Consider the following 12,922-nt stretch of genomic DNA (forward strand, 5'->3'; position numbering starts at 1 on the left):
AGGTGAGTTAGGCACTGTTCATGATTTATTGTGCTTTTTCTGTATGATATGTTTGTGTTCTAAATAAATTGATATGATTTGGAGATCCTAAGGATGCCACCATAAAAGTTTGGTTGAAAAACTATGCATGTTTTCTATTTTTAAGAATTTGTTGATGTTCTAATGTTTTTATGTGACTTGTTGATTTAGAACCCTCTTGCTTTTTAATATATTGAGAATGTTTTAAGTTGAATTTAGGAAAAATAAAAAGATGTGAATGTGTGCTTATCTCGTGTTTCTAACACAACAAGAAAGAATGAATTTCATGAAGAGGGCGAGAGTTAAAATTATGGAACTAAAAATGATCCGAAAATAGAAAGGTTTGTTCCGTTGATGTCCATATATAAGTTCTTGCATTTTTCTTAAAAGTTTGGCTTTGATCCAAGATTTTTGTTTGTTTCTAGTTTAAAGGTGTTATATATAAAGGGTCTGAAAGGGGATTTTTAGTTAAGTAAATAATGGGTTTTTAGCTGAAAATAACTTAACGAAATGAAATGCTAAACTATTAGTGGGTTGTTTGTGATTTTCATCTAAAATCCCATTGGTTATCTCTCTTACACTTTAACACAATGATTATCCCTATTTTATTTTTAAAAAATTCAGCTGATTTTCATTTATTAAGGACAAAATCTATGATTGTTCAAATTCAAAGTTTACTAGTTCTAAAATAAAAAGGAATTAAACACTAGTGAATATGTATAGGCGTACATGTGTAGCTTAAGAAAAACAAGAGATGAAATGTTTTATTACAAAGCTTATAGTATTTTTGAAAGTTTGGTCTTAAATTATTAAGTTCTCCAATAATCCTTTTATAAATCGAAGTCATTTAATAGAATTAAATCATACTTTCTACAAAATGAAACTACGTGAATTCATTACCTTACTTCAAATAGGCCAGGCATAACATATCCATTTCATATAAATCAAACGAACTATTTTCCTTCATTGAAAGAACCTACGCATGAATCATTACCACTTCCTATAAGAGAACTGTATTAAACTAAAAATGGCCAGGAATGTTATAAAGCCTATTATGAATGAAATTGCTGAAATCATTCACTCATGCATGCATGGTGACTTGTGATTTGGACAATTTAATATAAATGATATTGAATAATCTAAAAGGTTGAATCTTATGAAAGCACAAAATACCGCCACCTATAGTGGTTGAGTTATGAAAAGGCAAATGACCATATTATGACGAAAGCATGCAAGAGATTTTATATGAATGTGCAACTTAATTATTTCATAAATGCAGTGTTTTGTGAACTTCTTTTGTTATATGGTGGTCAATCAATCCATGCACATGTAGAACTGAACATGTGTGTAAGTCACCACAAAGTCTCTACCCACAAAGCCCATTCAGCGAAACCAACACAATCATAAACATGCACACATTTTTCTTTATTTTTCTACCATTAAGATCAATCAAACAATAATATTCTGCATCCATGTATATATTTTCAAAAGTCAAAATCATCCTGATTAGGCTTTGGGGAGGTTAACAAAGCCGTGTAGAGGCGAAGCCTGTCCTCTCCCATGGAAGAGGACCTTGACAAAGGCCTCCTAGGCCTTATAAAGGACAATGAAGTCAAAGTCAACCTATGCTTGTACCTCCTCCATGCCAATTGAATGGCCACAGCAGCCCAAGTTCTCCACCCTGGTGAGTAATACCTTGCACTTCTCTTCACCTTCTCCTTAACAAATGTGTACCTAAAATGTTGTGTCACATACTTCACATCCTCGGCTTCAAGGCCAAAAGCCTCGGTGGTTTCCAACGTGATGAGTGTGGATGAAGATGGTGGAAGGCGTTCTATGAAGGGTCTCCTTAAACACCATGAGAGGAGTTCGTCCCCACTGAAGTTTCCTGGACCTAACATGCAACAACTCTTCACACCATCCCTTAGGACTTGGCTGCTTTGAAGGTGACCCCTTACTACAAATAGCATTCTCTGAACTGGGTCTCCTTCTCTAGCTATCTACATCATATTATTAAGCATATGCATGTTAGGGTTAATAAAGCTCAGTATATATAAAGTTGATTAGATGATTATAAAACAAACCAAAAGTGAAAAAGTCACCTATTTTATTTCCTTTGTGTAAAAAAATTAATAATATTAATAATTAATATTTATCATCGATAATTTTTTTAATAAAGCTTAATCATTTTAATTTCAAAAAAATATATTAATCTCTACTTTTTAAATTGAGAAGTAATAGTTAGCTAGTAATATATATCCTTTTTAACACACTACTGTTACATTTTTTAATTTATTAATGGTCAAAGTTTATTAAAAACTGTAAAATAATGAATAAAACTTATTAAATTAGAAGTGGAATGAGACTCGCCGAATTTTATAATTTCTTATAAATTTTAGTCCATTGTAAAGTCTGTGTTTAAAAGAGTGTACGTTAGTATCATTTCACATTTAAAGTTATTTAACTTTGTCCCAATGCATTATGCAAAATGTGATATTAGTGGAAATTATAACGTACTGTTTCTCCCTTTGTGAATATCAGAGACTTCACACGGTCACAGATGTTCTCTAGAACCAGATCGTCCATGTGTTGAAATAGAGGCACCTAAAATATAAAGCGGTTAGTCTTTAAAGAAGAAAGAACAAAAAAAAACATAATTGGTTTTCTAACAACAAGCTAAACAAAACATATCTCTTCATTATTTTTAGTGCAATTAAGCTAAACGTGTAGGTAATACTTATATTTAAGTTCTTTTAGCGCAGTATGATTTGGTCTAGTAGATTTTTTATCATGGGAGGTTAATTATCACATAGAAACTTGGCAAATGAAAGACGATAAAGGGAAAATAATGTTATCAGAAGGCTTTCTTTATTGGTATCAACTAAATTAACAAGATAAACAACAAAACAATGTAATCCCCAAATTGATTGTGTGTGTGTGTGTGTAAATGAAAAAAATGAGACGATTTTTCCTCCAAATACTGTACTGCTTAATTTCGTTTTATCGGTTAAAAATTCAATAAAAAGGGAGAAAGAAAAAAAAGAAAAAGATTTGAGACAGGATGGACCCAATAATAAAATAACTAAAATTTATACTTTAGACTTACAAAAAAAAATATTTACTATTAATTTTTATAAAATAAAAAAAACTACATTGACAAAAATATTACATATATTAAAAAAAATGTTTAATATATAATTCTTTTTTTTAAGTAAAAAATTTTATCCTTAAATTTGTTTTAGACATCTCTCACCGTTAGAGCAGTCCTGATTTGAGGAAAATCATGGGCAACATTCATTTCCTATTTCATACTTATGGTGAAAAAAACTCTTTTGATATTATTCTTAAGCAATTTCATTACCTGTCTCACCAAGTCTAGACAAAGATGGTATTTAATGTCTCTTCTTAATCCCTCAGGAAGATTTTTAGTCATCTCAAATTCATCAACCCCACGCATGGCAGCCCAACGTTGCCTCTCATAGTTACGCACGCGCTGCCTAAACCCTAGCGGCAAGCGTCGTTTCCTCATCCACCATTCAATATTCCTCATCTTCAATTGCATTGCTTGCTTTTTTGACGTTGTTGCATGCAAAAATACCTGCCGCCATGTATATATATACATACACATATGGTATGTGCCCAAAATGTCAAAACAATTCCATAGCAAATATTTCCAAATTAACTAATGCACTAAAATGAATGTGATTGATGATTATTGCTTTGGATTTGCAATTATTTAGCCTGGCTAATTGTGTTTACCTTGATGTTTCCAATCAACATAGTGACAAGAAGAAGGCCACTGGTCAGCACAATGATGTTGAAAACTACTTCCAGCCATTCGGTTGTACTCTCTAGGTTTCCAAAAGTGCTTATCACATCAACAAAAATAGATTTAGACTTTAGAGTAAGCATGAAGAATGAATATAATATATATATATATATATATATATATATATATATATATATATAAATCATGATATAAGAACCTTATAAATCTTTACATGGTCCAATGTGGACTGTTAGAGATTATAACAGATTGGGATAAAAAGGCCAAGATTTAATTTGGTCGTATTTTAATTTGATGTCTAATTTGAACTCATGAAGGTTGTAGCCTGTAGGTTTTTTGGACTGGCCCAACATTTTTATAATGTTTGTTGATTCTTTACTTCTTCCCAAAAATTCAAAGCTAAAAAACACTATGCTATTATTATATTTAAAAAATTGAAAAATCATACAATGAAAATTATTGCAATTGTTTTAATATGAAACATACTTATACTTTTTGAAGATTTACAATTTTTTTCCTCTTTTGCTTCTATCTTTTGTTTTGGCAGATACATAGGCGTTTCTTCTTCTTAAGTTGTAATTTTCCGTCTTCTACTTTTTATTTCTCAATCATAAAAAAATGGTTATAATAAATATTTAGTTATCAAGTAAGTCCGTGAAAGACATAAAACATTTTTTACTATATTAATTTTCTAAAATTCTTAATATTAAATTCTTTTGTAAAATATATAAAAAAAATTATAATGTTACCAATACAATGAGACTAAATTCAAATTATATATTTTAGTATACTGAATCCAAATTTGGTTACATAATTTTTCCATCAAGCTTAATTATGGAAACAATAACAGTGATCACTATACATAGAAACGGCCCACAAAATGGTTAATTAATAATATGAACACGACAAATGAAAAACACCATCAAAAGAATACAAGACTTAGCATATGTAAAATCAAGAAAACAAAGGTACCTACCTGAGAGTCATTAGGCCCCAGAAGATAGGGAAAAGTATCTTCTCCAATCGATTATCGTTTGTGACAAGCTGAACAGACCATCTATAAGCTCCATAGTTGTAGTTGTCAGGACCATTTAGGCATGTGTGTCTCACTTCCCTGTTCTCTGCCCAAGCCAACCTTGCCCTATCCCTAACTAGAAAACTGTTGCTTCCGTAATATATGGGTGTTTGACAAGACAAGATTTTCATGCCACAACCACTTGTTTTCTCACACTGCACTTTGAGACACTTGGCTGCCCTTTGTATCCCTAGCAAGTACCAACATGCCCCTGCTGCCTGTTTGTGCAAAAACAAGAGGCATGGTTAAGTAGTAGTTTAATTTCTCAAAGAAATTAAAGAAACACTACAACAAAAATTACTCTAGACAACAACGGAAAGCTGTGGCATGATATTTCATTTGACTTAATTGAAAATACACGTACGTTAAGGTTATGGGGGAAAGGAATTAGATTTGATTCTCACGTGGTACATATTTGAGGAAGAACAAGAGCTGAGATGTTTTTAGTTTGACTAGATTCTGAATTAAAATTAATTTCAGAGTAGGTTAAATAAAAAGAAGTTAATTTATAGAGTCTCAAAGTCTTAGAGTAAAAAATTCTAATTATATGACATTTTAAAAAATATATGTAGAAATAACTGACCACAATACGGTTTAGAACTATGAAAATGATACTAACTTCTTTAGTGTTGACCCTAAGCCAAACCCAATGCCTCATTTATTTTCCAAGTTAAATGATTTAGTACTTGTTTGTTTCAATTTATTTATAAATAATAAATATTGTTCACTTGTTTTTATCAATTATTTGGAGAAAAAAAAGAATATTTTGTCAGTTTGCTTTTTTTCAATATATATATATATATATATATATATATATATATATATATATATATATATATATATATATATGCGCGCTTAAATTAAATAAACAACAATTGTTAATTCGCCAAAATCTAACCCTGTTATTAAGCCCGTGGATACTTAGAAATTCATTTGATTAATTGTAATAAACTAAGTTATCAATAAACTTTATGCTAGCAAGTCAACATTTGGAAACACGTACAGTTATACAAATAGCAGAATTGATTTAAAACCTCGAATATATTAATTAACAAGTCTCGCAACTTTAACTTTATTTATTTATTTTTTATCATAAGCATTCGTAATTGTATCTTGTTTGGTTTGTTATAATCGTGTTCATTCGCGAATTACTTTGTTGATACTTTTTTAAAACAACAAAAATAAGTAAAATTGTCTTCGTGGTGATATCTTGAACATGTGTACTTAATAAAAAAGATTTGTGTACATTCAAAAACTTATGTGACACCAAAAGAGAAAGAAGAAGAAAAAACGGAGAGAGAAAAAAATTATATATATGGTTTGTTAATGAAATGTTTGGAAAAATGTAGTATCCAAAAACCATTCCTCTATAGTTAAACATATATGGTTTGTTTCACTATTCATCTCATGGCCGGGAAATCAAACAAGGGGAAAAAAACAAGACTATGTAAATTTTTCCACCACCACAAGCATTACGAATGTACTTCTTTGTCTCTTACCACTTTTTTTGGCTTTTGCTCGTCAGAAACAAGTCTCTTTATCCCTTAGATAAGCTTTACTCTCATAATCTCATTATTAACCGAGACTTCTTTTTGTCATCTTTCATCTATTTAAATTAAAATCAATATGCTGCGTTACACATATAAGACAAATTAACTTTATTAAGTTAAATAATTTATTTCTTAAAATTTGCTTAAACCAAAAAGTAAGACGATCTTTGTGACAATATTTTAACATATACGTTGAAAAGTATTAGCCTCATGATTAGGAAATCAAAAAAGAGAAAAATCTAAGTACTTTCCACAACCGCGTGGAGTACTTTTTTATTTATGTCTTATACGTAAATCTCTTGGGCGCAGTTTGTTGGGGAACTTTCCCCAATAACAACTATATTTTGCAAAGCAACAAAGAATCATTGTAAACCTTTAGAACGTGTATTGTTTTGATAGGTTGTTTTCAACACTCAACATTTTAGCCTAGGTTAAAACGTAATCCAACAATATATCTTACCCATATACCTTTCTTACATCAATAAGCCTCCTTTGATTTAATTATTTATATATGCTTCTTAATGCAGTTTTCACCATAATCATAGAATTTTTTTTATATTAATCCAAATTTTTGGAAATGATATAAAAATAATATAAGGGAAGAAGTTGAGTTGATCATGTATGACTTTAAAGGAACTTTTAAACTGCATTAAATTTTATTTTAATTTGTAATCATATTATATAAATATAAAATATATATTAATTTTATCCGTAACTAATCTATTAAATAACTTAAATAGTCTTATATTTAACAAAATTTTATCTCTCAACTATATTATTTTTATTTGTAAGATTTGAACATGATAGATTAATTTAAGACTATGTAAGAGTACAAAGATTAATTTATTTTAAAATATTATGCATGGTTGGTTTTAAAAGGTTTAGTGATATTAAAATCAGTGTCCTCAAAGCTATATATGAATGGGAGGCAAGAAATTAAGGTGGGACTTACATGGGAAGCAACAAAATACGCGATCATGTTAAGGGCGATTCCCCACCAAACTGTTCCAAAAATGTAGCCAGAGAGGTTTTGCGTGCGTCGCAAATGGCAAACCGAATGAAAAATTTTGGGAAGGTATTGGAAGAGAAAGATAATTAAGAACACTGTCATCACCAATGTCACTGAACCTTTCTCCAACAAGGAGGGGATTGCCACCCATAGTACAATCTGAAACCATATAAATAAATGTTAAAATTTTCAACATCAATATGACCGTAAGTATCACATATTTCTAATTTATTAAAATATATTTTCTATCCTTAAAAATATAGAAATGTTTAAAATTTATTTACATAAAATTTTTTATTTTCACAAAATTAAAATGTGAGATTCTTGATGAGAACATAATTTGAACCTATGATATATATATATAATAATACATGTAAGTTAGGATGTCCAAACTTTGATCTAGACAAAAGAAATAAAACATTTCAATTTTTTATAAATGAAAACATATCAAAAATTTTACAAAAACAAATTTCAAAAGATTTTTATATTTATAAGGACACAAAATATCATTTAATTTAGTTTTCTTGGTTTATTTCTTCTATATATTTAAGTACATACGATCATTTGTAAACAAAAAAAAAGTGCATATGATCATAGCTAGTAACTAATTACAAGCACATGGGACATCACTCATTTTCTTGATAAGAAATTATTACGTGTACTGCGTGTACTTTTTAAAATGTGTTTCACTTCAGAAAATTATAATGCAAATATCATATTTTTAATCAAACCCAAAGCCTTTTATTATAAACCTATAAAATATTATCAATGTACTCCTTTATGGCATTTAAGGCCATATATATATATATATATATATATATATATATATATATATATATATATATATATATATATATATATATATATATATATATATATATATATACTTGGTTGTGTTGGAGCATAATTTAAACTTAATTCCTCTATAAAAAAAAAAAATTTACTTTATGATACACACTCAAATGAACAAATAACTAGTCTATCTAATAAAGAACACCGAATAGCATGTACACACTTCACACATAAGTTCAAAATTGACGGTTTCGTTGGTTGTCTTCAGTCATCATTATGTTTACTAATAGCAAAATTTGATTTTTATAATTTGCTTGTGCTAATTATTGTTGCAAAAGGGCATTCTTATTAATTTATAAAAAGCATTAATGATGAAGTTCAAGATACCGATTTATAAGGGCAATCAACCTATGGTCATACCTCAAAAAAACAATTAGCTCTCTTTGATTTGTTTTATGTTAAGTACCCTCTTATTTTTTTTTCTGTTTTTATAGTGTATATAGCCATTTTAAGTTAGTGTACCTCCCCTTCCTGCATGTGAAGATACTATTTAAAAAAATTAAAATCAAACTTTCAATAATGAACAAATGCCAGACGACATATATACGTACCATATTGTCACTGAGTTGTAATTATTCATGACCACGAATGTATTTTTATGATCAGATGTCCACGAATATGAATTGCACCAAACAAAAACATGTAATAATCATGTATAGATATTTTAGGGGACCACGCTATGCATATACCATAAGAAATTCTAATCAGACAAAGAATCAGTTTGGCTGCATCTAAATTTGTGGCTCCCATTTTGAATTGATGTAACATACTGTAACATATTTTGGTCTTCCTGTTATATATATATATATATTGTTAAACAACAAGCAACGCATGTTATGCAGATCAGCACATCATACAAGTGCCGTACGTGTTTTACCTTCCAAGAATAATGTCAAATAACATTGACATTTTTTGGGGTGGTTTCTGCAGGAAGCACGTGCTTAGGCTCATGTAGTGTTCCTTGTTAGGTAGGTTGATCAAATGTTATTTTATTTTTATTTATTTTTTGTTGAGTTTGTTAGGAATACCATCATATATTTACAATGCGACTAAGAGGACTTGGAATCGATCGAAATTCCCCTTCAATATAAAGAGGAAGAAGGCAAGGGTATAGGGGCTGCATGCAAAAGTTATTAAATTAAGAGACAATGAATCATGAAAATCATAATCAATAAGGACTCCTAACTTTTCAAAATAAAAACAAGCATATATAGATAATGATTATGTTTCAATATGAATAAATAATTTTAAAAATTTGAGTAAAAAATTATAAATAAAAAAATAAATCAGATATAGACAATTTAGCAGGAAAGGGCCGGGTTTTCAAGAGTGCAGTTCAAGTTTTTCTGATTTTGTTATTTTTCTAAAAGATAATGTTTTGGATGTACTCTCAATTAGCCTTTATCTGAAAATGTAATATAGCTCCAAGATATGCATGCTGAATTTAGTTCTCCAAAGAAGAATTTGGAAGAACTTACCTTAAACTTATATGCAAACAATTGCGTAAAAAACACTTTAAGCCATCTTCAGAATATACTTATATAACACATATGCCAAATTATCACAAAGTTTTGATAGACAAATGAGAAACATCACATGCAGAATTTTGTTGGCTATCACCAAAGTCTCCGTGCAAATTTATAGAGTCACAATATCGCATACACCTGTCGCCATCGTCTCCAATTCATCACTACTCACTACCCACTAATATATTAATACCAAACAACGAACCTTCTCTCGAATCAATGTTTTACACAACCAAAAACGCTTTTCGCCAAAATACCACTCATAACATGACAAAACTCATAATTAATGAGATGACATAATCAATTATGATTTTTAACATTTACTACCTTTTACACCTCTATGTACATCTTTTGGGAAAGACTATTGTCCTTTCAATGTTAAACGATAAGAGTCGTACAAAAACAAACATAATTTTTATTAATGTTAGTGAACTTTCATTATAGTCGTGATAGATTTTTATTTTATAAAAGTCATGCTTTTCTCTCTTTGACATAATCACATCTTGTAATTTAACAATAGAAAAACATTCCAAGTCTTTTACCTCTATCTAGGCGAATACTATAAAGATGAATATTTTTGTAATATAATTTTAAAAACTGAAAATAATAACAATTAAAAGAGTTATTTTGTTTATATATCATTCTCTTATTACAGTTTTTTTTCTTTATTTCTAAATACCAAATCATTCATTTCAAAATAAATAACATATACTTAGAAAGTGATCTAATCACAAATTATCATAAATTTAATTTATTAATTATTACAGTTTTTTTTCTTTATTTCTAAATACCAAATCATTCATTTCAAAATAAATAACATATACTTAGAAAGTGATCTAATCACAAATTATCATAAATTTAATTTATTAATTTTTATGATAATTATTTTAAAAGTTATAATATAAAAAAACATTGAGATTACTTATTTATTAAACTCTTCATTTTTTTACATCATTCGCTTTTATTTTTCTATTTTATTTATTATTGTCAAAAAAATTATAATCTTATTACACAAATAGTAATGATTCTCTCACCGTTCAAACAGTAGCTCTCCCAGTTACACATTTTTTTTTTTTTTTGGTTTCTAATCACACTATATTAATAATTTACCTTTTTTTTCTCCTTGTGATCTCTCTCGATCTATCCAAATCTAAGTCTACAATTTTTCTGATTTTGTAGAATCCCGATTGGGTAATCTGAATCATATATCTTGTACTGAAGTGTTCTTGGCTACTTTTATTTAGCCATAGTAAAAGATGTCTTGTAATGAGGTAAAGGTTTGTATTGGTTTTATAACTTAACTTTGCAGTCTTCAGAACTTGGTACATCTTGTACCCATTCTGTCTTGCTTTCTTTCAATAATATATTTACTGACAAAAAAAATCTAAGACTGCACCCAATGCTATTATTAGTTTAAGAAAAATAATATTAAGTACGAAATATTATTCTACGAATCCTATGTTCTATTAACCTATTAGAGGTAGTTTTTATTTTCTCTCCTTGAATGTTTAGGCAATAACTTGACTGATCAGTTTTGAATTGGTGTGAATTTATGTGAGTATTTTTACTTCTAATTAGCATCACCATAAATTAAATTCATCAATCAATAAGTTATTATTAGTTTGAGTGATATTAAATTTGATTATTTTAAACAAATTCTTCTTAGTTTTAAATGAAATATATATAATTTACTAAAAATGATGATTAACTGTTTTTTATAGAAATTAATTATTAACAAATAATTAATTAATAATAATATTTCTAAATATTAACGAAAATTTGGTTATTGAGTGTCATTATGAACAGACAAGAGGGAGGGAGAGAGCAGTAGATATATTATTTACTACAGTAACTGTAAATAAAATTATTACCTGTGGTAGAGGAAGAATAACGAACAGATCAAAAAAGAATCCGGTCCGTGACATGAGATATCCCATCGCGACGGAACGCGGTCGGGTATCTCTGAGTCCGACAGAGGACGAGGATGTTCCTCTGCCGGAAGAAGTGGTGGAGGCGCCGAGTCCGAAGGTGCGTTTCGCCATCTTGCACCTTATAACCATGTTCCACACGTGCAGTGCGTCGGTCATGCACCGCAGCACCGTGACGGTGACGGCGAGCCACCCGTCAACGAAGACGCACATGCACGAGTCGCTGACGGAGAGCGCGTAGAAGAAGAGAGGGTCAACGAACAACCCCGCGGCGCACACTAGCAGGAACACCCTGTTCCATTCCTGGACCCACTTCGCCCTTGGGTCAAGAACTCGCCCTAACGCGCCTCCCCCGCTCCGCCGCGTGCCGCCACCGCACGCCGCCGGAAACCACCGCCCTCCGCCGGAGGATTCGTTTTGCTCGTGTACCAGCTCCTCCTCCTCCTTTTCCGTGTCGTCGTCGGATGTAGTGGTGGCGTAGTCGAGCACGTGCGGGGCACGTGATGAGGCTTCTTGCTCTGTTATGGTAGTAGCCATGGTGGTGGAGAGAAAGAATAACAGACAAATTTTTTAATAATTTCAATTTTGATTTCTGCGTTTTTAGTTTTGGGGAGGGTTTTGTTATGAGTGTGGATTGTGTGAGGAAGTGAAATACGAAGAGAGGGGAATAATTGGATTGGGATGTGTATGAACTATTATTCTGACTCTCTGAGAAGTGTTGTTCTATAGCCATGCTTGGTCCGTAACAAAATTGTATATTCCAAATTCAAAATCAAATTCCAAATCACTTATTAAATTATGATAACAACGTATCAATTAATTAATTCATGTGCTTCGTGGTTAATAGAATTGTTCTAGCTTGTTTATTGGTGTTTCGTTAAAAAAAAAAAATTCTTTGCGTTACAAGTATAAGTTGTTCTAATTATTTTCTATAAAATTATTTTTTTTATATTCTTACTTATTGAAAATGTACATTTTTTAGTTTTAAGAATTATTCGAAATATATGTTTCAATTGACTTTCTTTTAAAAAAACATTAAACTAAATGTTACCTTAATATACATTGTATATTATTTTGAAACCAAAAAAAAATCTATTTAACACATTTCTTTTGATATATTTTCTATTATTGGTTAATACTTAAAAAAACTACAAAATCTTTAGTCAAAATTCATTGA

General features: G+C 29.9%; 1 protein-coding gene across 1 annotated transcript; it reads right to left on the reverse strand.

The window, feature by feature from the left end:
• Positions 1 to 1,436: 1,436 nt before the first annotated feature.
• LOC100796761 (cyclic nucleotide-gated ion channel 4) lies at positions 1,437 to 12,517 on the reverse strand. The gene is made up of 7 exons (XM_003526153.5): positions 11,689 to 12,517; positions 7,383 to 7,598; positions 4,782 to 5,098; positions 3,778 to 3,886; positions 3,380 to 3,616; positions 2,536 to 2,622; positions 1,437 to 2,018 (listed from the first exon to the last, which is right to left on the reverse strand). The coding sequence occupies exons 1-7, from the start codon at positions 12,280 to 12,282 to the stop codon at positions 1,503 to 1,505; spliced, it is 2,076 nt and encodes a 691-aa protein (XP_003526201.1). The 5' UTR covers positions 12,283 to 12,517; the 3' UTR covers positions 1,437 to 1,502.
• Positions 12,518 to 12,922: the final 405 nt, after the last annotated feature.

This window comes from Glycine max, chromosome 6 (assembly GCF_000004515.6).
Source record: "Glycine max cultivar Williams 82 chromosome 6, Glycine_max_v4.0, whole genome shotgun sequence".
NCBI classification, from domain to species: domain Eukaryota; kingdom Viridiplantae; phylum Streptophyta; class Magnoliopsida; order Fabales; family Fabaceae; genus Glycine; species Glycine max.

Bases quoted from the DNA above. Each gene is read 5' to 3' on its own strand.
- LOC100796761 (XM_003526153.5), bottom strand. From the start codon at position 12,282: ATGGCTACTACCATAACAGAGCAAGAAGCCTCATCACGTGCCCCGCAC. The intron at 3,887-4,781 runs GTAGGTACCTTT...TGATGTGATAAG, and splicing joins TGGGGCCTAATGACTCTCAG to CACTTTTGGAAACCTAGAGA. The intron at 2,019-2,535 runs GTACGTTATAAT...AATATGATGTAG, and splicing joins TATTCACAAAGGGAGAAACA to ATAGCTAGAGAAGGAGACCC.